At 38.6% G+C, this 27,734-nt stretch overlaps 2 protein-coding genes across 3 annotated transcripts; both read right to left on the bottom strand.

Annotated features, from left to right (window-relative positions):
- Positions 1–1,824: 1,824 nt before the first annotated feature.
- Positions 1,825–8,009, bottom strand: LOC117811762 (G-protein coupled receptor 4-like). 2 transcript variants are annotated; one of them, XM_034682225.1, is made up of 5 exons: positions 7,857–8,009; positions 6,703–6,904; positions 3,815–3,999; positions 2,995–3,058; positions 2,794–2,906 (listed from the first exon to the last, which is right to left on the bottom strand). In XM_034682225.1, exons 2-5 carry the CDS (start codon positions 6,886–6,888, stop codon positions 2,904–2,906), a joined length of 438 nt encoding a protein of 145 aa, XP_034538116.1. In that variant the 5' UTR covers positions 6,889–6,904; positions 7,857–8,009; the 3' UTR covers positions 2,794–2,903. The 2 variants fall into 2 exon arrangements, with proteins under 2 accessions (XP_034538115.1, XP_034538116.1); XM_034682224.1 differs by having other exon boundaries at positions 1,825–3,058.
- Positions 8,010–10,875: 2,866 nt separating this feature from the next.
- On the bottom strand, positions 10,876–26,064 carry LOC117811140 (high-affinity choline transporter 1-like). The gene is made up of 8 exons (XM_034681228.1): positions 25,736–26,064; positions 22,950–23,063; positions 18,027–18,182; positions 17,391–17,539; positions 15,565–15,708; positions 15,023–15,176; positions 13,463–13,680; positions 10,876–11,516 (listed from the first exon to the last, which is right to left on the bottom strand). The coding sequence occupies exons 1-8, from the start codon at positions 25,917–25,919 to the stop codon at positions 10,959–10,961; spliced, it is 1,677 nt and encodes a 558-aa protein (XP_034537119.1). The 5' UTR covers positions 25,920–26,064; the 3' UTR covers positions 10,876–10,958.
- Positions 26,065–27,734: the final 1,670 nt, after the last annotated feature.

Genomic DNA, 27,734 nt, shown 5'->3' with positions numbered 1-27,734 from the left:
TGTGATAACATCTTGCAGGCCGATGATAATCTACATGTGATATTATGAAGAGGGGAAAAAATAGCATTCATGCGTGGATATATTAAGAACCTCAAACCAACAGTTCAAGAGAAAAGAGCAATTCAAAGTTTAGAGAGTATTTCAATTCAGTTTAACATTGTTCATTTTTTTTTTATGTTTGACAAAATATTCCCATCCCTGCTTTTTTCAGTTTATATATAATTGTAGATATACATGCTAACAAACTTATTAGAAAAATAAATAATGGTTTGAAAACAATTTAAACCCCATTTCTAATAATTCAAAGATAACATACCAAATGTTGAAACTGATTAATTTATTGTTTTATGAAAAATGTATGGTTATATAACATGATTTGAACAAGTTGGGACAGGGGCATGTTTACCACTGTGTTGCCTCTCCTCTTCCTTTAACAACACTGGGTAAATGTTAAAAAACAAAGAAGACCATTCCTGGAGATTTGAAAGTGTGATGTTATCCCATTCTTCATTGATTCTGGATTTTGCTGTTGTATTATGGGGAAATGCTTTTTGGCTTTGTCTCTGTGAAATATGGAAGGTCTTCCCCAAAAAAGGGAATTTTCTGGATGGCAGCAAAGATGAAATTCTGAGGCCCCCAAACTGGAGACCCTCCCCCTGGCTCCACGAAATAAGGATATATTTTTCTAAAATTATAACAATTATGATTCAAGTTCAGGGATGTATTGAAGGTAATCTTACATTTATAGCCACCAAGGCAGGGCTCTTAAGAAATGATTGTTGCCATTTTTTATGCCTTCTTCCCTCAAGAGCTGCCTCAGGGCTGACAACCCATAGAAACAGAGAGCTATATGCAGTCAAACACATAAGCAAGAAAGAGCAAGGTAAGTAGGCTGCTCCTGAGTCAAACACAGGCATCATCGTGCCACACATCTGGGACGGTGATGAGGATATTCCCACAGTTGTTTTCTTTGTGGTGTGTAAGAAATCCTGAAAAAAATGTTTTATCCAGGACCAGACCAATTAACCAGGGGTCAAGTCAGAGACAAGACAGAGACCTATGCTCTTAGCAGAAAATGTGGCACTGAGACCAATGTTGTATATGTTTCCTTTGAATTAGAAGGTGTCTTTTTGTGCACTGGTCAAATGGGCACAAAAAACATGTAATCTTTAAGTGAATGACTAAATATAATCTAGTGCTTTAAATATAATAATAATAATAATAATAATAATAATAATAATAATAATAATAATAATAATAATAATAATAATAATAATAATACATTTTATTTATAAAAGTGCTTTAAAAGGTTCTCCAAGCGCTTTACAGGAAAATACAATTATACAATAGGAAAGCAAAAAAAAAATTACTTCTGTGTTGTTACACCAATGCTTTGTCATGGACATGACCCTGCTGTTAAGTACAGCTCAATAAGGTAATTTTATTAATTTGCCATTAAGCCCATAGCAATCTTGCTAAAGTGGCATGCACTAAAACACCAAAACCATAACATTTTTAAGAGATCAAAAAGATGAATGTCCAAAATCTTTGAGATGCTGAAAATGTACAGCATCATATAATTATTACATTTTGTGAAATAATAATTGACAGTAAAGAAGTAAAACATTTGTTCGATCCATCGCAGTTTGACAGAGAGAGAGATGACCAAAACTCTGCCCAACAACCATTATCCTGAAAGTAGTGTTAAAATATAACTTCCTAATCTATGATGTATCTAACTCTCTGCCAAAAACGTAAACACCTCAAAATGAAAATGATTAGAGTCAGGAAAGATACTCAAAAAATCTCAGGAGAAGTTTGAAGTCAGATACAGCAAAACATTTATTCTTTTCTAGCAGGCGAACACAGCAGAGAAATCGAAATGAACCACGAGTCAGGAGTCTGGAGCAGACTTAAAACATATCTTGACAGTGGATTTAGATAGTATGACTTTACACTCTTCAGATGTTTTGATTGGAGAATCACATCAGACCATATCATTCGACTATTGAAAAAATATCATATTCTTGTGACATTTTGTGCATAAAGCAAAACTAAACCCTCCAGAAAGCTCTGAATATGTTTAGGGATCAAGACTTAAAATGCTGAGTCAGCAAAACCAGTTCACTCTTGTTATGTTGTAATGACTCGCTACTTTCTCCCACTTTGTACACGTGCTTCTCTTACATTTCTTATTCAAATACAACCTCTCTCACTCAGACAACCAGAGTCGTCCTACATCTGTTTTTTTTCCTGATTATCCTTTTTGCTTATATATGATTCTTTAACACTAAATATAAATATAAATATATTTTAACACAATATATGGATTGTCAAAAATTATTTATATAACTGTTGGACATTTACAGTATTTAATACCCTATTTTTCTTTACATTACAGATTCAGATCCATATCAAAATACAATGATATAATACAATTTAAATGAAAATACAAATTCCTTGATCCTTTATCCAAATATGTGAGCTACCCAGCAGTAAGTACATTTTAATAAAGGCCCTGCTGCAACCTAAAAGAAAGCAAAAGTACATGTTGTTCATGCTTTAACTAAGAGATCTACTTCCTCCACCAGTGGTCGTTCTTTCAGTATCATTGCTCTCCATTTTGCAACAGCACACTGAGGCCAAAAGCTTGTCTACGGTCCCTTTCCTGATGAAAACATACAAAAACAAATCTGCAAGAGGACTTAACCTTAAGAAAATTTCAGACATGATGTACAGAGAACCAGGAATAAAGTACAGGATATAAATGAGTCTTGGCAAGAACAGCAGTGTGTAAATCAACAAGACCAGTACTAAAATTCCCACAATTTTTCGTTTTTCATCAGAGGGGACTGAGGTGGAAGCAGAGATGGCTCTGAGGGTCCCAACCAGGGAGAATATGATCACTGGGAAGGGAAGGAGGAGGCCAATGACAAATAGTCCATCATATGACAAGGAATAGACAATGGAAATCACCCAGACTATGACACAGACCACCACAGTCATCTTGATGGTTCGTTGGAAGCGGTACCACAGTGGATGGGCAATGACCGCGTACCTGTAATTAATGAATGATACAAATCAAAAAGGAATAAATCACATTTAATATACATCTTTTTTTTTTCAAGTTACAAAGTGCAAACAGAGTAACACAGCGAAAGACATGAGGAAACAAACAGCAGGTTGTTGCTACTGGAGGAATCTGAATATGAATTAAGAACAACACAGAAAGTAATACTAAGAAAAAGAGACTGTCATGAATAGAGCAAAGACAGAAACCTTCAAGAGGAAATGTATTTTCAAAACCCACCAATGCAGTTTATAAGAAGATTCTGGTATTCACTAAAGTTATGTGTTCTTTAAAGAGAACACCATCTAAAAACACATAAGAGCACTCTTACATACATTTCAGTGTTGATACGTCAGCGCAAAGTCATTGGATGTTGTGTTCAGCTCGATATAGACTTTAACATGATTATCATCATTCGAAGACATTTATTAATTATGATTCAGATTGAGTCAATGTTTGTTTCAAGCATTTCACATTTGGTCAAAATATCAATTCAGGAATTTGACCACGGTTAACTTTCCTTTCTACTTTTTTAAATAAGAAATTGTAAAGGCCCATTGAATTTAAGAACAAGGAAATACTTTCATATTAGTCTGTTTTGAGGGGTGCTTAAAAAAAGGGCACTGATTTGGCATGCTTGACCCCCTCACGCAAGGCTTATCAAATGTATGTCTTTTCTACTGTAATAAAATAAGAAACACAGAAGAACCAAGGTATACATATACTGGATTGACTGGTAGCTACCTTTCCAGGGCCAGACACACCATGAAGCCAACACTGGCCAACATAGCAATGAAGTAAATTTTCAAGATGTACCAAAGGTCCTGAAGCTTCAATGGTGCCTGCCAAATGATCATGCAGCAGAGCTGAATCAGGTCAGAAATGAGAAGGTTGATGACGTAGATCGGAGCAACATGGTCATTTCGCACCTGCAGGGAAAACATTTCAAAAGTTGTTTCAACAAAATGCTTTCTGGACTTAACACTACATATACTTTATCCATCAGAAAGTCGGGATGGGCAGACGAAGCCTTACGCAGATTGGAGCATACTTCCAATTTGTGCCTAAAAAGCTTCAAATTTAACAAACACAGTGAACTCGGTAGGCTTGTAAAGCTTATAGCAGCCCTTTAAATGGCGTTCTGAAGCACCAATACAGGCCTCTGATATTCCTAGTACATCTCTCTGATATAATGTTTTTAAATATAATTGGTAATTGTATAAGTACTAATATTTGTACAACAGTTTGTGGTCACAATATTATGCAATCATTTTTATGTTTAAAAACTGAATTTTCATTAAAAAAAATACTGAGTTATATCATTGGAAAATTTTTAGGAAATAATGTTTTTGTGATAAACTTTCCAAAACCTAAAGCTAAATGTAGCATTTTTTGAGGCACTGTGATGTCCAAAGCTTCATATCAATCAGTCAATCAATCAATCAATCAATCAATCAATCAATCAATCAATCAATCAATCAATCAATCAATCAATCAATCAATCAGTCAATCTTTATTTATATAGCCCCAAATCACAACAAACGTTATCTCAAGACGCTTTTTGAAAACATAGCAGGTCTAGACCGTACTCTATGTTGAATTATTAACAAAGTATTGTAACAAATCCAGGTTAGGACCCACAGTACAGAACCTCACACTAAGACCCAACATCAAGACAGGATAAGATCCAGTCCCCTCTTATTACAGACGGGACTCAGTTCGATCTCATCTTAATCCACCATGAGCAGAGCACTTTGCAGCGTTTTACAGTGGCAAGGACAAACTTCCTTTAACAGGCAGAAACCTCCAGCAAGACCAGACTCATGTTAGACACACATCTGCTGAGACTGAGTTGAGGTTGGAAAGAGGGATAGAGGAAGATAAGAGAGAGAGAGAGAGAGAGAGAGAGAGAGAGAGAGAGAGAGAGAGAGAGAGAGAGAGATTAAACTCATCATGAAGCACTCCAAAGATCTGTATTTGTTATTTGACCCTAAACCGTGATTATACATTATCTGAATATCTGTACAGCGTCAGAGATACAAAACAAAGACGTTTCCTGACCAAACAGGCTGAGTGACCACCAGCTAGCTATAGAGACAGGGAGACACAGGCAGACATGGCTGCCCAGAGAGGAGCGTCTATGTGCTCACTGCTCTACAGGGGACATAGAGACAGAGATGCACTTCCTCCTCCACTGCAGCAAGTTCTCTTTTCTAAGAGATGCCCACTACAGGGAAATTACTACAATAGTAACAAACTTCCCAACATTAACCCCAGAGGAGAAACTGCCAGTTCTCCTGGGGGAAGGGTCAGCAGCTCCTCTGGCTGCTAAATATGTGTCTGCCTGTCACAGCCTGAGGGACGCACTATCCCATAATATCTGATTTTAGGTGAAGGTTTTATGAGCATACCACATCAAGTGAGGACATTGAGATATGCTATATGGGAGAGTGATGATAGTATGTCACCAATCACGTGGCATTTCATCTTTGACACAAGCTCTGATACTTTTCACTGATGCCTTACTTGTCACTCAATACAGGTATTACAATCCTCTGGGCTTTAGTGTCATACACCCATCTCTATCAAAAAGACACCTCACGCTGGTTGAACTTCTTGTGTGTCACGTTTTGTTTTTTACGGCATTTCCCCCTTATCAATGTGACTGTATTTCAGGAAGGGCTGCAAAAATAACACCGGGATATAGTTAACAGAGGTTATACAAACTTTGTGGGATTTCCTGATAGGGAAAGGCAAATCCAGTATCAAAGAGGTGTAAGTTATGGACAAATGTTTTTCCTCATGAAACTTTGGAGTGGGAAAGACAAACATGTATGAATTGTTAACTTACATGGGATAAAAACAATAACAAGGTACAAAAATGAAATAATCAGGTGATTATTACTAAAAATTAAAAACAGTATCTAACTGTCTTCTGTACCTCATGCCCATCATATTTTTTATAACATGTACTGTAGCTTTTAGACTTATAATTGAGCATACAGTTATGATATGTTGATATAAGGACTGATGTTTAACACCAAAAGTTCCTCTTAATCTTCCTCTATCCCTCTTTCCAACCCCAACTTGGTTGAGGCAGATGGCTGTCTAACATGAGTCTGTTTCTGCTCGAGGTTTCAGCCTTACTGCTGTAACTTGCAAAATGCTGCAAAGTGCTCTGCTCATGGTGGATTAAGATGAGATAAGATTGGGTCCTGTCTGTAAGAGGGGACTGGATCTTATCCTGTCTTGGTGTTGGGTCTTTGTTAAAAATTCAACAAAGAGTGCACTCTAGATCTGATGTTTGTAAAAGCGTCTTGAGATAACGTTTGTTGTGATTTTGCGCTATATAAATAAAGATTGATTGATTGATTGATTGATTGATTGATTGATTGATTGACTGATTGATTGATTAGGTAATCAATATTTTTAAAGGTTTTTTTTATTGCTTGATACCATAAAAAAACAGTCATTGAACGCATCCTGCTGGACATGCATGAAGGTAAATGTCCTGATTAATGAACTCAACACAAGAGATAATAGCTGCAGATTGAATGAAAACATTGTATTTGTACCACCGACAGACTGACTAAAAGAGCACATCAATAAATCTCTGATGATGATGTACTTACCGTACTAGCATATATCAAATAAATGGCCACCAGGATCAACGGAATACTGATACAAATGATAATGTATGTAACTACTTGCACGATGAAGGAATCATGCAAAACAAAGGAGTACAAATGGTCGTCAATAAAGTCGCTGGGATTCAGGCTGCCATTCTCTGAGGATCTCTTCGCGAAGAAATACTCCATTCTTCAAAATAGAAACCTGTTGTTTGAGAAATCACAAGAGAGGGACAAAAGTTCTTAACTCTCTTCCTTACATTATCAATCAGGATGTTTCAAAGCTGTGAGGTGCATCTTCACAACCCAACAAGATTTGAACCAAGATTTTATCACAGAAAGTTCTCACACAGAAAACAGCCTCAGATTTACTCCATATGATTATGTGTTTATTTCACAGGCTCGTAAATAAAAGTCTCTATTTCTCTTTTTGGGTATGTACGCTGTGGAATAATGTGCCTTTAGGAATCCACCTCATTGAATCATTTTCATGTTTAATCCCCCTTTAAAACAACATTTTTATTAACAGGTTTTTATATGTATAAACATAATATACTAGTTAATTATATTCCTCTGTGTTGCGTTTTTAGCTCTATCTAATGACATCATCATTCATGTTATGTATCACATAATAGCTCTCTTTCTCTCTCTCTCTCTCTCTCTCTCTCTGTCTCTCTCTCTATTATTCTCCTCTATCCCTTTTTCCAATCACAACTTGGTCAAGGCAGATGGCGGTCTAACATGAGTCTGGTTCTGCTCAAGATTACTGCCTGCCCCCCATCATTTACTTGAAAATGAAATAATAATAATAATAATTTATTCATCATGTTTCTGGGCTGTAATAATCACTGCCCAAAAAAGTTGGAAACACCAATGAATACCTCTCAGTGGATTTCTGTTTGGTGAGAACAATAATTGTTATTGATTACTTTTATTTCAATCAAAATGCCATATTTTTTAAGCTAATTAACCTTTTTTTGTTTGTTTTTATTTCAGTTACAAAGAACACAGTTTAATATCTCTATTGATTTAACCCGATTGTTGTACTCCTATAATCCAGAATATTGCGAATGCTTGCGCATCCAATTGTATGACTCTTTGCAGTTCGTTCATCTTCTAATAATTTCTTTGCAAGACAAAGTGAAGTACAATATTACCTCTTGAGGCAGTCAGTCTCGTCTTGATTGAGTTCCCTAGGTTAGGGTCTGAAGTTTTGTCCTCTGCATCCAAACAGTCTACTATAAATATGCTGAGTGATAGCATCTCAGTGTGATAATAATCCAGTCCTGCTGCTCTGAAGAAGAGAGAAAATAGCATCCATGCACTTACTTAATATGCAAAGTAAACCAGGTGACTTTGAGTGCTTTGAAAGGTGACTATTGATAAAATGTATTTTTAACATTATTGTTATTATTTTATTATTATTGATGATGTTCTATTATTGATGTTAGTATGATTATTATTATTGATGCTATTATTATTATTATTATTATTATTATTATTATTATTATTATTATTACTATTATTGATGTTATTTGTATTATTTTTAATATTATTAGCATTGATGTTGTTTATTATCATTACTTTTTATTATTATTAGTATTGTAATTAATAGTGGTATTATTATTATTATTATTTTTTTTCATTAATAGTATTATGATTATTAAAATCAATACCAGTACAATAATGTGACAGTTAACTCTTTACCTTTTCTTTATATATATATTCTTTATGATCTTTGTTTTAACTGTACAATAATGACTTTATTTGTGTTGTTTTTTCTCTCATGCCAACAAATGTAGTGACAAAGGCAGTCACTTAAAAAATAGCTGTTTGTTCCTGTAGAAAATAATACTGAGCATCCAGGTATGATGGTGTGTATTTAATCGAGGGCTGCAGAATTCTCCTGAAAAGTGAGCACTACTCGTTTTGCTCTGTCAGAGGCTACTTGCAATTTTTTTTAAGATGCCTATTCCTGTCCTGACAACATAAAATCTTTACTTCTCTATAGATGTAACTGAAAAAGGACAGATAGCTTCAGGCGATTGAACCTGTAAAGCATCCAGTTGTTTTAAGAAAGTAAAGCAGCCAATCAAGCACTGAAACTTCTCAATGATTTCATGCTGTCTTTAAATAAAATCCCATGATATATAAAGGTCGAAATGATAGATTTATTACTGGAATTTTTATTTTATTATTTATATATATATATTTTTTTTAGAAATGATGACTTTTAGAGATTCCACAGTGATCGGTGATATTCTGCTTCAAAGACAGGGCCCATTCAACTCCTGAAATCCACACGCCTGTATCTAAGTGATGAGTAAGTCAATTAATATCAATAGGGAGTACATCAGCAGGTGAAAAAATATCAAAGTTTATCATCTTCAGAAGCTGATCGTGATTAGTCGAGTTCGACATCTACTTTGCAAGGCAAAACAGTACTTTGCATGTTATTTGAGGAAAACTATATCCGTAACAACACAGCTCAGTATAACAAAGCACAGTTAAAAAGATAAGAAAATGTACAGTGTTCCACAAAACAAAGACACATTGTCTCAAACTGTGAAAACATAAGCCCTGAGACATATTAAAGTTACAGTGATATGAGTTGTTGCTTTCCTGTCTATTTGAAACATCCCTGATGACCAGTATGTCCTAGCTGACACTCTGTGTCAATGCAAATTAAGGCCTCTCAATATTTTGACAATAACATTGACTTCTTTCAGTCAAAGATCAATGTGCAGAGTCTTTCCCTTTTTGTATTTTATGCAGAATCTGTAGGCTTATGAACAGATTTTGATATTGGAGGTGTTCTGATTATTTTTTGTAGTAAAAGTCATTATCCACGGACCACCGGCGTAGTGGGCTTTGGAGGTACACAGGAAAACAGGCCGTGTAGAGACCAAAAGGGCAATCCAAAAGGCCTCTGCTTCACATCAGGGTCCTGCTCACCCAATCAGGATTAACCACCTTCTCACTGTACATTATTCCAATCATTACCTGGCTACCAACTTCAGAAAATACATTAAGTTCCAACTCATACTTATCAGTATCGCTTGGTTTTACGCAATCAGTAACTTTGAGACACTATCATCAACTCTGCTGCCATTGCTTGGATTGCAGGACAGGATCCGATAGTGAAACATCTTCCATGTTGTTGAGCCTTATGATTTAGAAAGCTCTCAGTTGCAGTGTCAACAAGCATGGGAGGTTTGTGTGTGACGACTCTGCAGGGATTTAATTGATATGTGTGTGTAGCTCTTGCCATTAATAATGAATTACCCTTGTTAAATCTCATGGTTTTGACCAATCAGAATCAAGTATTTAATAGAAGCAAGCAATTATTGAGGCAAACTGGTGATAATGTGTTATAGACCTTTGTTGTCTACACAGAACATTACAAATAAACACCTACTCTGTTCAGCCAGGGACTCACTCAGACATGAAACAGACATTACTCTGGAGGGCTGTAGATCCAGACATGCCATTTCACATTTAGCCTCTCCAGAAACATCTGTCTGTTTTAAGAGAAGAGTGTATGTGTGAAGGAAGTAAAAAACGGTTCTGATACAAATATGCTAATCACCTAGCTAGCAGCATGGCTGTATGAATAATTGTTTTTTGTTGCAGGGAGATAATCCTCCAGACCTTTTTTGGTTTTTAAAATTAAATAGAAACAGTGACACTTACTGTATACAATTCAATTGGAACCAACTGTTAAAAATAATTTGAAAAGTGTTTGAAAGCTCCAGAGCTACACGTGTGATTACTTTTGTAAATGGATATATAATTTGACATTGGTCTTTGTGAAGTTGCTCCCAAAGTTGCTGTTCTAATAACTGAAGAAGGTTTGTGCTAAGCACACAGGTTTTTTAGCTACTACTATCTGTCTCATCACTATCATCTCTCTCTCTGTCTCTTAATTTCCTCTATCCCTTTTTTCCAACCACAACTTGGTCAAGGCAGATGGCGGTCTAACATGAGTCTGGTTCTGCTCAAGGTTTCTGTCTGTTAAAAGAAAGTTTTCCTTGCCGTTGTAACTTGCTAAATACTCCAATGGTGGATTAAGATGAGATCAGACTGAGTCCTGTCAGTAAGAGGGGATTGGATCGTATCCTGTCTTGATGTTGGGTCTTTGTTTATAATTTAATTTAGAGTACGGTCTAGACCTGCTCTGTTTGTAAAAGCGTAAAACTTTAATGAGGTGTTTGTTGTCAGAGGTCACATTTTGGTAATAAAACAGGATGCTTTTCATTTCAACATGTTGACTCCAACATCGGATCTAGGACTCCACCAGTCTCACATGGAGGTTGTGATTTGTGGCATCCATCTTCACTAGTACCATTTATTGGTAATTGTTTTTGGATTGGGTGCTTGATTTTAACCAGATACACGTCCCACTTCTCAGGTATAAGTCCTTTGTTAAATAGCAGAGAAGCCAGGTAGGAGACCAACAATATTGCTGCAAAAGTAACCAGCATACAGATGGTCCTGATAGGCGCGTACTGAACGTAAACGCCGTCTTCAAAAGTACATCCTGGGAAATGGATGACAGGTGGTAGCGCTATCAAGGGCTCTCCACACAAAAGTCTCACAAAGAAACCGAGGAAGAATCCTGCAGAGGCACCGTAACCATTGGAGATGCTGAAGAAGAGCACACAGACCAGCTGTGGGAACATCATAATGTAGGCAATTTCTCCACCCAGGACCCAGAAAGCCATAACACCAGTGTGCAGGAAGGTGAGCGATGTTCCAGCCAGGCCAAAAAATACAACAGAGATGCGAATCACCCACTGGATCTCGTTCTCTGAAGCCTAGAAGAAGACAGATTAAATAACAGGGTTTTTTATGAATTTTCCACCTCTCTTTTTATGTATTTATCAAATCATTTAGGGCTGGCCCTCATTTAGAGAGAAAAGCAAACAGTTAAAACAGGTCGCAAAATACAGGATATTAAAAAATATATATAAAACAATCAGCTAAAACTGGTACACAGAGCCAGTGAGATTCTTGTTCAAGGATTTGAAAATACCACATGGGGCATAAAACCTTAAAGCTGGTCTCCCAAGCTCAATACAAACTCAAAGAACTTGCAGTAAGAGACAGTCATTGGACCGTGTTTGGTAGGGTCCAGATTATCAGGTTTATTATTGATATTATCAGTAGTAATGGTAGTATATAATTGTTTTGGTAAGAGTATGAATCAGTATGAACTTTTATGAAAAAGTATTGTATTTATAAGCTTTTTCATATTGTATTTTTTTTATGTATTTTTTTTTCATTGATCATTTTCTTATTAGAAAACATTCAGGACATTCAAACATTACTAACTTTACAGACAAAAACAAACAAACAAATAACAACAATATGGCAGTTCTGAAAAAAAAAACAGAAAGATAACCCAACAATAATAAAGTTAATCAATCAAAACTTCACTTTAAGTGATGGGCTCTAACAGTGGGTAGGGTATGACTTATCTCTAGACTTACTTTCAGCTTAGTGGGGTATCAAGCTTGTCTCTGATGTAGTCTACAAAATGTTTCCATGTTCTCTCAAACTTATCAGAGGAGTTATGTATTGTGAAACTCAGTTTTTCAAGTTTTAGGTGTTGTATCACATCTCTCAGCCAATGAGTCCAGTTTGGGGAGTGAATGGATTTCCACTGAAGAAGGATCAGCCTCCGAGCTAACAAAGTTACAAATTTTGATGAGTTCCTGTCAGGTTCTTTTTTTTTTATCTCCGACTATCCCTAAGATAGTGATCAGAGGATCAGGTTGGACTACCTGATTAAAAACATCAGACAGTGTTTGGAAGATGGAGCTCCAATAAGCAAAGATATTTGGACAATGCCAGAATGAATGTGCTAAGGAGGCAGGCAAGAGCATATATTGTATTTTTTATGTATTGTATTGTATGTTATTATTGTGACATTGTTTTTTTTTTAGTTTTACCTTTGACTTGGTTTAAAAAAACATACATTTAAATTGCGTGTGGATTGTACAAATTTGCATTAGTGGACACCAGGAAGAGTAGTTGCTACCTTGGTAGTAACTAATGTGGATCCAAATAAACAAATAGAATAAATAAATCAAGTTTGGAGAGATGAAATCAGTGATGAGTGCTGAATAAATCACCAGTAGGAAACCTGATAGCAGAGTGTTGAACACCATCTAGAGGCTTGTGTGACTATTACAGTTAATTTTCAACACTGGAACATATGTGCTTGGGCATCCAGACACAATAGGGGGCACTGTATACACACTATTTGACCATGCCAAGATCTTTGAAAAGGAAATTGTATTTGACTACTCCCTGAAGAAACACCCACTTTCTGTGGAGACTAGTTGGGAACACAATTGAAAAGGATTTACAATAAAATCTACGATAAAGGTTTCACTAAATTATAAAAAAATAGGGTCTGATCATTAAGGATTCTCTCCCTATCCTTGGAGCTACAGGTTGTCTTCTAGGCATGTAAGGAGGCTGGAGATCACTAATTGAAATAATTATTACACTTCAGTCTTGGGTGAGTCGTGCCCCTGGTGACACTCTCCTTACCTAATCCAAATCTGTTTTAATGTGTCTGATTTTGACCAGACTTTGGAGAAGCTCTAACTTTTTTGTATATTTTCAGTATTTATTTATTCATTTGGCCTTTAAAATTAACAAAGTGTTTGCTTCAGTGCTGTTTTCCCCCTATATGAATACAAATGCTCATTAGATGATTGTTTAGTTTTTCCCCTCTCTCCTCCATATCTACCTTAGTCCTCAGGATCTTTTTGTAGATATTTGAGGAGAAGATGGAGGCTGCAGACAGCAGGGCAGAGTCAGTTGATGACATTACAGCGGCAGCGACAGCACCGATGCCGACGACAGAGATGTAAGGTGGCGTTAGGTGCTGCAGGGAGAGAGGCAGAATCAGACCTGTCTGACCTCGCTCGAATGGAGACGGCGAACCATACGAGGTCAGGTTCCAGTCTGAGAAATAGGAGAGGGACAGGATGAAGCATCTGAAATGATGGGTGTTTAACTGGCAAATTGTACTACTGAAACAAAGTCACCCTTCATGAGTAGATGAAACAACCTAAATCTACCTTTTCATCTGATAGCAGGTATATTTGAAAAGTTAAATCAATCATAAATGTAATGATTTTAAACTTCCATTGGAGTCATCTTCATGCAACAACAAATAGATGAATGAAACAATTCTCCTAGATTCCGATTCATTATGTTCACTCGTTTTCTGAGGTTTCTTTAATTGCTTTTTAAAATTGTATTATTAAAGACCCCCCTCTCTACTTTTAAAATTAGACTTCAAACTTTCCTTTTTGACAAAGCTTATAGTTAGAGCTGGATCAGGCTTTGACCAGCTCTTAGTTATTCTGCTATAGGCTTTGACTGCCGGGGGAACGGACACACTGACACACTGGGATCCTATCTCACCCCTCCCCCTCAACCCCCCATTACTTACTTTAACTCTGCCTGTCCCATTAAGTTACTAACCTAGAGCTAACCTCACCCATAGACCTTTCTGGAGTGCCTGGGCTTCCTTGTCTCGTAGGTTCCTCTAAAACACTGCCGTAGACGTCCTGCAGCTGTGGACGTGGCTGACTCCAGCGGCAACAACTACTACTATCCATCTTATCACCATCATCGCTCTCTCTCTCTCTCTTAATCTCCCTCGATCCCTCTTTCCAACCCCAACTCAGTCTCGACAGATGTCTGTCTAACATGAGTCTGGTTCTGTTAGAGGTTTCTGCCTGTTAAAGGAAGTTCCTCCTTGCGGCTGTAACTAGCTAAACCTCGGTCACGTGACTCCAGCTGTCTGGAGGTCCTGCTCCATGCTACGTTCTTGAAAAGCAACTGGTGGGTGTTGACGGACCAGACAGCACGATAGATCCCGTCATGATTGGTATCATCAGAACAGCAGACTATTTACCATCAATACTCTGGCTAACATTCCTTTTTGATAAAGCTTATAGGGCTGCTTCAGGGTTTTGACCAGCTCTTAGTTATGCTGCTATAGGCTTAGACTGACAAGGTTATTTCTCGATGTGCTAAAGGAAGTTTGTCCTTGCCACTGTAACTTGTTAATATTGCAGAGTGCTTTGCTCATGGTGGATTAAGATGAGATCAGACTGAGTCCTGTCTGTAAGGGGGGACTGGATCTTATCCTGTCTTGATGTTGGGTCTTTGTTAATAATTGAACATAGAGTGGTCTAGACCTCCTATGTTTGTAAAAGAGTCTTGAGATGACGTTTGTTGTGATTTGGGGCTATACAAATAAAGATTGATTGATTGATTGAAATAACTGCTTTACTTGTTGATGCAGCCACTGCTCCAATGAGCACAGGAGGAATTCCAAAAGTAGGGATGAGGAAGGCAGCAGCGTAACATCTCAGCTTGGCCGTTGCTGAGGAAGAGGCTGATAAAGTCCTCTGGTGGAAGTCCTGGAATCCAAGGTCTCCCACACTCTTAAAAAGAGAAATGATCGTAATAACAGAGACTCAGGAAGGAAACAGACTTTAACAACCTAAACTGATCAAACACCACATTCAACGCCCAACTGAAACCACATTAAGTATTTGCTTTTTTTTAAATTAAAGATAAAGTAATTGTGTTTTCAGACGTGATGTAATCAGCTACTCGTTAGCCTACAAGCCAATGTTAGCTGTGCATTTTCCCTGTTGATGTTGTCTTGGTTGCATAAATAACAGGCGACTTTAGCCCCACACACAACTAGATACACAGCTGTCCTAATGTGTGCAGAACTGTAATGTGTGTGATTGGTCCTCAGGGTGATCAGTTGAATGTATCCGTCTCCATTAGTCTCAAAGCATCAGCGGCTTTCCTCGTCCTTACCAGTAGTAAAAAGATGTCGAGCCACCTCCAGGCTCTGTCTGCAGTCACAGTGCCAACCCAAGGAGCCTGAAAGGTGTGGTTGAAAGATGTGGTGGTGATGTCAACGGAGGTGGGACTCATTAGGAGGAAAGGGACGCACAGCCACTGGGAAGATGGAGAGCTCAATAAATCACACAGGAAGAAACTGCCTGTCTTCACTTCTCAAGCAGCTGAGTGAGCTATCAGTTGAAGTTAGTCAGTTAAATCATCCCATGAAAAACAAATCAGGTGTGTGACCAGTTTTTTTTTCCAGTATCTGCATTATCTCTGCAAAGAAAGTACAGCTGAGACTCATGAGAATAGCTACAGTCTGCACTGGGTTGCACCAGCTGTGCATAAGTTTAGACGTAGCCTAGTTTGAACGTGACTTCTAATTTAGGACAGTTTACACTCTACTAACGTTTTGAGTGTTGCACCAGCTGAAATAGTTCCAACGCAAGCATAAGTTACATCATAATTTTACACCTAGCTCTGAGTAAAGACCTCCGTAAAAGACTGGTTGTCCTGGCGCACCATTTTCAAAGATGGGATAATTTGAAGGATGAGGAGAAGCACACTCTCTGTGTTAGATTAAATGAATGACAAATGTGTGATGACTCAGATCTTAACTCACACTTTGGTTTCCCACGAGCAGATAATTACCGTACATCTACACAACATTAGAGTACCGCTATATTAACGTATAGTATGTTGTAGTTGATGATTTCACAACTCGTTGTTGCTGTTGTTATTTTACACAATAGATTAATTATCCGCATATCAACATGATTTGACATATTTGACTTACCTTTGTGTTGCTGTTTATTGATTAACGGGAGTTAATGACAGCAGTTATGATTAGCTGTTAGCTTGTTTAGAGAAAATGAGGCTAATAGGAGTTAGCGCTCTCACAAACACCCCATCAAGAAAAAAAGCTGTTTACTGATTGGCCAAGCTGAGTGAAAATGTCATATCTGCGACAATATTTTGATCAGTTTGGACATAACGGTTGACTAGTTAAGATGAACCTTAAGTCTCTGTGGTGAAACCAAAAAATGACACAACTGAAGTTACAAACTTTTAGGGAGGACTTTACACGCCAACTTAGGACTCAACTTATGCAGAGCTGGTACAACAGGTTGTTTAATAGACATGATCAAGGTCAAGGCTTCAGGTAGCAGAAGCTCAAAGGTAAAAACACAACACAATAAAGCAAATACTAGGACAAACTGACAAAGAGTAAGGTGTGGTTAAATGTGTAGATGGCTGATATGTGAGGCTGACTTGGACAGGATGGGAGGAGGTCATCGCAGGACAAGAAGGAGAGGCTGAAAGGAGGGTTAGAACCATTTCCATTACACATAACAGCATCACCTGAATGGGAAGAAAACCTGGGAGGTGTTATGAAATAACAGACGATTGGTTAGGTTTCTGCACCAGGACTACTTGGTTAAGTACAGAGAATAGATATTGGTTTGAGGACAAATAAAGGTATGCAAGTTGTGTTAGTTGCATATGTTGAGTATATGACACAAATGATGCCATTTACACAAAATCAATAAAGGCTAGCATCCACACTTGAGTCTGACCCTGGTCTCTCAGGTAAAAGTCTTGTTTTCATTGACCTATCCATCACCAACAAGATTAGAGGTCCCCTCCTGACTATATATTGACGTGGGTGTAATTGTCTGTTGCGCACTTTATCTACACAGTGGTATTTTTTGTGTAAAGTCTCTGATATGATTTGATTTGAATATGACTCATTTCTATATATCTAAACTGGCCTCCAATGTAGAGAAACAAATTACCGAGGTGATGAAAATCAGAGTGAGCTGTATGATGTCTGTGTACGCCACCGAGTAGAGACCTCCCAGCAGTGTGTAGGTGACGGCCACAGCAGCAGAGATCCAGATGCACACAGCATAGGACAAATCCAGGATCACACTCATGGTCACTCCTGTGAAACACACATGCTGTTGACATGCACTCCTCAAAAGCACAAATAAACACCTGAGAGACACCAGTGTTGTTGTACTCGAGTCCAGGACCCGTACTTGAGTTCTGGACTTGTGACTCAACTGGAATTTGAACACTGATGACTCAGACTTGTACTCAGGCTTTAGCATTGACTGCATTGGGATTGTAAAGATTGAGAGGAGTCACACTTATTCATTAATAGTTGTTTCATTTTTTTCCTTTTTTGTTGTTGTCATATAAGACCCAAATAAATACATGTATTACTTCAGCATCAGTCCCTACCAAGCTTCCTAAAAGTACCTTGAATCATGAGTTTTGGCTTACAAAGAGTTCACAGTGAAAGAAAGCAAGAGCAGTGCAACACTTTTGAGATGTAAAAGAGCCACAAGTCTGTTCTGCTAAATGCTGCAATATGCTCCACACTGTCCCTTTAATACACATTATGATGTAGTCTGATTAATTGTTACCCAAGCTTATCAGTGTCGATGTCACCCAGATAATCTCTGACAGCAGTGGTGCCACAGACAGAAGTCCACTCAGCCCGTTCCCATACTTGATCTGGAAGGGGTCCATCATGGTCACATATTGCCTGTCTCTCATTGGCTCAGCAAAGAAAAGACCACCTATGAAGGAAATTAGAAAATGATTAACGTTAGAAAGTTTGAAGAAAGTGTTCCTTACGTACAGTTTGTAAAATCTGTGAAGCTTTCACAATGCACAACATGGTGTCCTGATGTAAAAAAGAAAACATGGTATGGCTAACACTTTGAAGAAATTGAATACATTAAGGTCACAAACGGTTAAAGCTTTGCTGTATCTGTGCAAAAAGGTCAGTCTTCCTCAATTCTGCTGCAGACAACCCCTATTTTGAAGGACTCGAAGTTTGGCATGGAGTTTGCATGTTCTCCCCATGCATGGGTTGGTGAATGGTTGTCTGTCTCTCCATGTTTTCCCTGTGATAGGTTGGTGAGCTGTCCAGGGTGTACCCTGCCTTCTGCCCCATGTCAGCTGGGATAGGCTCCAGTGACCCCAAACGGGCAAGAAGATGGATGGATGGATGGAGTCATGCCACCACTTATGCTGATTGTCACACCCCCCTCCTGCACCTATCGCTGACCTCTGACTTAGTGATGCAGTTGGTCTGAAAAGACTGAGAAGACTGAGAAGACGTCTTTGTATCCCCTCTGACATGTATCATTTCATCCTCCTGACTTATAGTTTTGTGCAACCATAAGACTGTAAGTTGTTGCTGCTGTTGGTAATTATGCTGCAACATATACATCAATCAAGCTTTATTTATAGAGCACCTTTCATGCAAATCAAATGCAATTTAAAGTGCTTTACAGCAACTGAAAAAAATAAAAATAAAAATCTAACGTGACTAAACATGAAGCAGAAATGGATATAGAAGTAGAGACTCATGCAAACCGGTTGAAATAAAATGGATATAAATAAACAACAAAGGGAAATAGTTAAGAAATAAGTAAATAAAAGATAAAACATAAATAGTTAAGACAATTTTGAAGATAAAAGTCTAAGATAAATAAAAGCACAAATATAACAATACAAAATAGAATTAAGATAATAAAAACTGAAGTGTTAAAAATAAATAAAATAATAGAATATTACAATAAATATAAAATGATAAAAAAGAACAATCCTCTCAGATCCTCGTCTGGGAGCATCATGGCTGAAAGCAGCATCACCAAAAGTTTTAGTTCTCTCGAGGAACAGCTAAAAGCAAGGAGTTGGAGGATCTGAGGGGCCTTCCTGGTTCATACACTAAAAGCAACCCTGAGATGTAGTCTGGTGCAAGGCCATACCAGTAAAACCAATAGGACGAGAAACAGGGAGCCAGTTTGAAGACTTTATAGTAGGTGTAATGTGTGTTCTCCTTCTGGTCTTTGTTAAAACTTGTGCTGCTGCATTCTCAATTAATTGCAGTTTGTTTATTGTATTCTATGGAAGACCAGAAAGAAGAGCGTTACAGGAGCCAAGGGCGGAAACAGAAAGACAGTGAGATCACTTAGATTCCTGTTAGTTTCATAAACTGCTGTATCACACATATCATCCACAATGAATGATCGCTGTGCCTAAATAAGTTTCATATATATTGTGTTGTGTAAATAGATGTTTAAGGGTTCATTTATTCAGTGCCATCTAAAGTTCCGTGTTAATCATGCCAGCATCAGCATGAGGTCACGTCCACTTAGGGACCGAAGCCATCTTCCTAGTTTGCGTGCGTGCGTGCTAGGCGGAGGCAATGGCTATTGCACACATAGTAATTTGTTGACTGTGGTGTACTCAGGCTGTTTGAGGGGCAGCAGCGGGGGAAAAAAGGGCACCTCATTTCAAACACCTAGTACTCACAGTTCAGGGTGAAGTTAAATGTATTGAACATTTTGAGCAGCTAACACTTGATTCCTGCATTCAGGAGAATATTTATTTGACCATTCGTGCTGGAAATTTAATTATGAAAAAGGAAAACACAAAACCATTTAGTTATTATTGATTATAGTACATAATTAACATAACATAACATAATGAACTACATTGGTATCAAGAGGACACTTTTTGTTACATTTTATACATTTTAGGGGCATCCAGAGGGCACTTTTTTAGCATGTTACACATTATAAGAGGCATTGAGAGGGCACATTTTAAAGTTTAATACATTTTAGGGGAATCCAGAGTGCACCTTTTCATGCATTTTCCATTGAAAGGGCACCAGAGAAGGCTATTTTTTTTATGGCAATTTCTTGCCATACACATTTCTAGTAATATTATTATTTTGCACCTATTATATGCTTAAACATATTTAGTAGCGTATTTATCAACGTTTGTATTTCATGTTTACATATTTATATGTACTTATATATTTCTTTATTCTTCTTTGTAGTAACCACACACACAAATCCTAGATAAGCAAAGATACATGTCCATCTGCAAAAGGGAATTAAAAGAATGGAAACTTGAAGATCGTGTGTGTCAGCTTGGAATTAATTCGCCATCATTTACATTTTGTATTCTGACCGAACAACCTGTGCTGATTGCAGCATTTTACAATCACCAGCTAAGATTCAGTTTAGTTGAGGTCTCAAGTGTGGCATCTAGTAAACCATTGCCTCTTTTAAAGTGTCTGTAGTGAAGTCACATTAAGTAAAGAAGACATAAGGGTGGTGCTAATTAATGCCAATGACAATCATTCCTCAGTTACCCTAGAGCTGTTATGTAAGTTACCCTAGAGTGCCCCTGTCATGTCTTTTTGTGGCAACTAGGTTCTCTTGAGGGGAAAATGAAGGGAGCAACATTTCAGCTTGTTGCAAATTGTCACCTTATTCTTAATTTTCACAAAATCCTGATGAAGGAGAGTGTGAAATTCTTCAAAACGAATACACTTCAGTAACATGAATTCCATACATCAGTTGTTTCCTGTGTGGTTTTGGACAGTCTCACAGCCATTGACCTCCAATGTTCACCAATCTGCGGTGCATTAAAAAACACATTCACTTGCAGATTTTCAGCTACTTTAGAAAATCTAAGTAAAATTCAGAAACAGTCAGATATTTAGTGAACTGTGTGTGCCTCTTTTCTTTGTTACCATGTAGAATGCTTTGGCTTCACCTTGTTTTGTAGAGCTGCATAAAATTCAGAATCAAAACCAACAGAATGCTGCATGGTGTGTCAGTGCATTGAATTAACACAACATCACATCACAGGTGACGCAAGGCAAACTTGTAACCTTTTTTGTCTTGTACAGTAATCCCAGCTCAAACATCTGAGCACAAGAGATGGGACAGAATCGGAGATTTGGAGAATAGAGGGGGGAAAAAAAGACAGTGGCTGTTTTTGAACCTGTCTACTATACTAGCAGTACGTACTGATTTGGCCAAAATTCCGTATATAGTATGTGAACAAGAGCAAAATCTGCAGTATGACAAAACTACCCGGATGTCGTACTGATTCGGGAAAATTTCTCAGTCTGCGTCAGCCCCTGCTGCATAGGGGCGACGCATAAGTTTAGTTGTAAACTTTTGCCCATTAAATAAAAGCAACATTCAACTCAAAATTTACTGCATGTGCAAAGCACCCTATCTGTGGGCCCAGTCCTGCCTCATTCACTGCATTTGTTTGGTTTTTAGCAGTATCTGTTGTGACTGGGATATTATTATTGGGTCTCCCGAGCTTCCACTCAGCCACTGCTTCAGTCAGTACCAGCGCCGGAATTGTGCTTGTATGACTTTCATAGAGGGGGCGTGTCTGCAGCACGGGGCTCCTCATCTCCCACTCCACTGTGATGAAATGAGCAGTCATAGTAATGTAGCTTTCCGTTGCCCTGGAAGTCCACCCGTCTGTGGTGAGCGCAACAGACGATACCCGGGATAATTCCTCCACAGTTTTTGTCTTCTCCTGCTCATACAGACTTGGCACAATCGTCTCGCTGAAGTGGTTGCGCGGCGGAATTTCATAACGTGGCTCAAGCACATTCAGCATTCACTGTATTTCACAGGGAAACCAAAATGCTCCCATACATGTGACTTAAAAGACGCAAGAGGTTTTCCAAGTTGCTCTGCTCCTCCACTTACCATGACTACCACTGCGGCTTGACGAGCTAGTGTGGATAGAACATGCGGTCATCACGTGAACACGTGCAACTTTTTTTCCTCACGAATCAACGATGATCCGTTGCACCACTAGTAGTATGTAGTAGGCAGTTATGAAAACAGCCCATGACTGACAAAAGGCAGCACGATGGAGCAGTGCCTGGTGCCCCTGCAAGACAGTTTCCAGTTTGAGATTCCATCTGGGGCCCACTCTGTGTGAAGCTTGCGAGTCGGTTTAACGAGGACGTTGAATTGGCCCGAGGTGTCGTTTTGAGTGTGGTTGTTATTTATGTCAGCCCTGTGAGTGACAACCGGCTAGCCCGAGGCGTACACCACCTCTTGTGCATTTTAAGCTGGGATTGGCTCCAGCTAAGGAGTAAGTGGTACAGATGGATGGACTGAACAAAATAAAGAATGGCTCGTCCTCTTACTCCAAAACCGGAGCTGTGCAAAACTGTGTAAAAATACTGCATTGTAATAAAACAAGTACAGAACCAATTGCACACCCAAGCATACTTTAGCTTAACTTCACACACCACACACACACGCACACACGCACACACACACACACACACTCACAAACTTTAACAGAGTGATTGTACACACCCTACCTGTCAGACCACTAGCATAACCTCTGGGGACAGGGACTGCTTTTAAACCAGTTGAAATTGGACACTTGAGACCATGACAAATATTTACTCATTACAGTCACATGTTGTACTTTTGTCCATACTGAGTTTGCTGTTCAAAACATTTGAAGAAGACAAAGTTAAGAGTAAATCTTACCGAGAACGAATGCCACCGTTGCTGCTAACGGCATCACGGCCCAGATCAGTCCCAACTTTGGATCGTACACTGTCTCAGCTGTTCCGATGATAAAGGTCCCGCCAACCCAGGTGGCTGCATGGTGCCAACATACGTAGAATAGAGTCATTTTATAACTTATTACATACACATTTCATTGATGCATCAGTTGTTGTTGTAAATATCCCTGAAGTGAATAGACTGATGTAACCTAAGAGACCATTTGCAATGTGCTTTAGAAGAGTGTGGTCCTCGATATAGAGGTAGCTTGTTCTTTCATGTGCTGACACTTGCAAGAAAAGTACAAAATAAAGTCACAGCAAAGGTGTTGAAAGGGCAAAAATATTGTAACCTTAAACACCATTTAATTAAATAATTTGTATACTCTATGTATTAAAACAAAAAACTTTCTCAAAATACAGACCTGAAATAATCATCACTGTAATATTCAAGGACTTAATTTATTGGCTCTATACAACAATTAGTTAAGGCTCCTGTGGGGAACTTTTGGTTTGTGTTGATGTTAGCATTTTGGCACCCATTGTGGACAAAGGGGTACCTCCTCTCGCTCTGATGATTTTAGCTTATATGTGTGTTTTCTAACAAAGAAACTCACCCTACTTTATTTTAGCACTTGTCAGAAATCTTAACTAAGGAAAATGTAAAGAAAAAAACGTCTGTTTCCAAAATTTGTTATTAACCGATTTGTCTGACACCTCCCGCCATCAGTGGTTTTTGACATCAAAAATACCTATGTAGAGGGCGCGGACTTAGCCTAATGGTTAAGTTGCACGCCCATGTAGCAGGCGGCCCGCGTTCGAGTCCACCCTGCGGCCTCTTTCCCACATGTCATTCCCCCACTCTCTCCCAGTTTTCTACACTATCCACTGTCCTCTCCTCTGTCAATAAAGGTGTAAAAGCCAAAAAATATAACTTAAAAAAAAAAAACCTATGTAAGAATAGTCAATCTTGTCTGTGATGGTCTGGTGTCCTTTAGTACAGGGGTTCCCAAACTTTTCACCTTAGGACCCCTGTGCATCAACCTGCTGCTACTGATGTCTTTGTTAACTAACTAATAAATAACTTTAACCTCAGGAGTCATCTTGCAACAAAGAAAGGCAGAAAGCTGATGAAAAATTGTATTTGCAATGTTTTATTTCAAATTGAACTAATATTTTTCAATAATGGGTAAAATATCCCATTTAAGATTACTTAAAAAAAAGACATCTTGTGACCCCCCCTATAGTGTCTCGCGACCCAAACTTCTGGAACCCCTGCTTAGTAGGTCATATAGAAGTATCATTATAAATGTAAGTCTGGCTCGTGACCAGCTAAAACTCAGTAACTTAAATTTTGTCCTATGTGGACCTGAATAATCTAAAAGTGCAAACTCACTTAGCCTGGCTCCTAAATTGAGATTTTAGCAAATAGCAAGCAGCAGCCCAAAGTGTTAAAAAAAAAGGAAGCCAATGTGGAAGTGTGGCTTCATTCATTCTTTCAGTGTCCACTTGAGACTGGCTTCAAAAGCCAAGGAGACTTTAATAACACTTATGTTAAATGGTTCATTAAATGGTAAAAAAAAAAAACCTTTTGGTCTGAAAATGGATTTCTGTATTCAGGCATACTCCGAGGATTTTATTTTATTTTTAAAAATGTTGTGTTGAAGATATAAAGGCTACAATTTGTGAGGCATAATTAGGGGTATGACTGAATTGACTCACATATGGGTGCACTGTAGCTGTTAAAATAATATCCACTATGGCAAACCACCATTGGGGGCTTCAAAACTCTGCTTCAGTAACCAGCGGGTGTTTTCCATAGACTGTATAAATAACGGACGTAGTACTTGTGACGTCACCCATCTGTTTCTGAAGCGCTCTTTTGAAGCCAATCGGCGGTGGAAGCCATATTGGAAATGTTGAACTCGATCTAACTTCTGTCGAGCTAGTGTGACGTAAAGAGGCGGGCTTTGAGTCTCCTAGCCAACAGCTACAGTTCCCGCCTGTCAATCAAGTCAGCTGTGCCTCTCATAATTAAAAACTCGTAATCTTAATATCTTCGAAATTGCCGCGTTAAGAAAAATTCACCCCTGTACAGTGTGTGTTGATCGAGAAATGAGCTATCCAGACTAGACTCATTTTTTTATCCAGGCTGTAAACATGTTTATTTCTGCTGTAAAGATCACCTTTTTTGAATTTGTGTGTATGTGGTTTCTGGTACTTCCGGAGCCAGCCTCAAGCGGAGACTCGAGAAACTGTAGTTTTTTGGCTTCATTTCTCACGGCAGGAGGTTGCCGCTTGGTGTCATCACAGAGACTACATCTATGTCTTATTTATAGTCTATAGGTAACTATGTGAAAGAGTGAATAAGCTAACTGTTTTGTAAATAAAGTAAGAAGAAAATATAACTGAGATCATGCATCACTGATTTTGTTCAAGATATTTTCTATCTGTCTCTAAGTCATCTTTTGAGATTGTTTTTTATGATACACATGAAAGAGTGGTTCATTATCCTTGCTCACCTCTAATGGAGTTATTTTGACCTGCTAATAAGCTGCAAATCAATCATTTCAAAATATTTATATTGACATTATTCCCCCTCTTTGAATGGTCTACTCCTGGAGGTAATAATCACATGTACATATGCATGCAAGAATTCAGATAAAAGTACAGTAGACACATATTAATAAATGTGAGACAATCATTACTCTATGCAGTGGAAGACTTTTTTTATAATCCCGTGAACATGCTAAACATCAGCAAACTGACCTGTTGTGGTGAAGATGCCGACCGCCAAGCTGATCTTTCTGTCCCCCAGCAGTGCCATGTCTGCATTGTTTGCCTGGCTCCTGCTTTTGTCCCGTTTGGATTTGATGGAAGCCCAAATACCGATCCCCAACACCAGCAGGTAGAAGATGATGGTGGCTACAAGTCCTGGGACGTTAAGAGCCATTATATTGATTTACTATCGCAGAGCAGTGTAATAATAGCAGAAGAGCAGAGAACCGGCTGGCTGCAGTGCAGAGAACAGGCTGGCTGCAGTGCAGAGAACACACAGGCAGCCACGGAATATCTTCCGCGCACCTTGAGGAACTGGCTCGCTGACTGAGGGGTGTGGCTATCAGCGAAGCTTCACAATATGAATTAAATACAAAATGAAAAAAAAAAAAAAAAGGGTTGCCCCAACACAACCACTATTTCATTGGTGAAAAACTGCTTAAAAAACTAGATTTTGATTTTTAACACGTTTTATTTTTTTTTCTCTGGTAAATTGCTAATCTGCTATGAATAGGACTATTTCCAAGTCCTCTTATTGGTTCCAAATAATGTCAGACTTGCACTTGCTCCTTACGTACAAAAGCAAATATAAATATAAATATACATTTTGAATATGAATGTTAAATCTAAAAGTTGATTTTTAATTCTAAATGTTAAAAGCTGGGGTTGGTAGTCTTGGAAAACCAGCATGAATTTGAATGTAGCTTTTCCTCATGACTCCGTCTAACCCCTCCTCCCTCAGAGCTCCTCCAAAACGACGCCCCCCCGCTCACATGCACGAGCGCCGCTGATTCTCGACCATATGATCGTGACTGATTCAAAACCTGTTCAAAACCGGTCCTCACCAAAACATTATCATAGTGAAAGTTAAAAACACAAACATACATGGCTGCTGTTAGTACTCACAACTATCATGCTAGCATTATCCAGTTGTACCGGTGACACGATATCAGGAGAAAAGTTATAACACATATAATACTGTAACAGCTCTCCTGTTTGTTAAACGTGTTCAGTGTAGATGTTCTTAATTCCTACAGTGTTGACAGTCAGTGAAGGCATCAGGAGAGGTGTAGATTGTGCGAGCGGGAGAGAGGAGAGACAAGAGGAGAAGTTTTTCATTCATTCAAACATTGATTGTTGCTTTGTTGGTTGGCGTGATCACGGCCGACAGTGACCGGTTATTAAAGCTCAACGTGTTCACCAATCGGCGCGTCATCACTACAGCGTCCGGACCAAGCGGCAACCTCCGGTCTAAAAATATGAGTCAATGCGGAAGTGTTAAAAGCTGCAGTTCATCGAGGATCCGCTTGAGGCTGGCTCCGGAAGTACCGGAAGTCACATACACAAAGACGATCTTTGCAGAATTAATAAACATGTTTACAGCCTGGTACAAAAGATGAGTGTAGTCTGAATAGCTAATTTCTCGATGTCCTCTCACTGTGAGGGGGGTGAATTTTTTTCTAATTTCGAAGATATTGAGATTACCAGTCTTTCAATGAGAGGCACAGCTGCCTGTGGGAACACTGCTGCTGTTGGCTAGGAGGCTCAAAGCCCGCCTCTTTACGTCACACTGGCTCGACAGAAGCAATATGGCTGCCGCAGCCGATTGGTTTCAAAACAGCTCTTCAGAAACAGATGGGTGACGTCACGGATACTACGTCCATATTTTTTACAGTCTATGGTCCGGACGGACGCTACAATAAATATATATTTTCTGTAGGACTTACTGAACGTCATTAATTATTCTGCTTGTTGGTGAAAGCTTTTTAGACTCTGATCCGGACTACAGTCCAGAGCAAAGCACCTCATCAGGTCAGAGGGGACAGGCCCAAGGACGAGCGAGAGGGGCAGAAAATAGAGTCAGGGGAAGTAGAGGCAGGAGACGGGGACTCGGAGGAGTGCACGCCGGGGAAATGTACGCGCAGGAGGAGGGCAGAACGGCTGGACGGGATTTGATTGGTTTAAAATTTGGGGAGCCAAAAAACGGTGA

Source organism: Notolabrus celidotus, chromosome 4 (genome assembly GCF_009762535.1).
Source record: "Notolabrus celidotus isolate fNotCel1 chromosome 4, fNotCel1.pri, whole genome shotgun sequence".
Lineage (NCBI taxonomy): Eukaryota > Metazoa > Chordata > Actinopteri > Labriformes > Labridae > Notolabrus > Notolabrus celidotus.
This window is presented reverse-complemented; position numbering and strand designations above follow the sequence as displayed.

What these genes read in the sequence shown, in the direction of transcription:
- LOC117811762 (XM_034682224.1), bottom strand. Translation starts at nt 6,888, where the DNA reads ATGGAGTATTTCTTCGCGAAGAGATCCTCAGAGAATGGCAGCCTGAAT. An exon ending in ATTTGATATATGCTAGTACG is followed by an intron (nt 4,000 to 6,702) that starts GTAAGTACATCA and finishes TTTTCCCTGCAG; the next exon opens with GTGCGAAATGACCATGTTGC. An exon ending in GTGTGTCTGGCCCTGGAAAG is followed by an intron (nt 3,059 to 3,814) that starts GTAGCTACCAGT and finishes CATTAATTACAG; the next exon opens with GTACGCGGTCATTGCCCATC.
- LOC117811140 (XM_034681228.1), bottom strand. Translation starts at nt 25,919, where the DNA reads ATGGCTCTTAACGTCCCAGGACTTGTAGCCACCATCATCTTCTACCTG. An exon ending in AACGGTGGCATTCGTTCTCG is followed by an intron (nt 18,183 to 22,949) that starts GTAAGATTTACT and finishes TTTCCTTCATAG; the next exon opens with GTGGTCTTTTCTTTGCTGAG. An exon ending in CTCTGATTTTCATCACCTCG is followed by an intron (nt 15,709 to 17,390) that starts GTAATTTGTTTC and finishes CCATCTTCCCAG; the next exon opens with TGGCTGTGCGTCCCTTTCCT.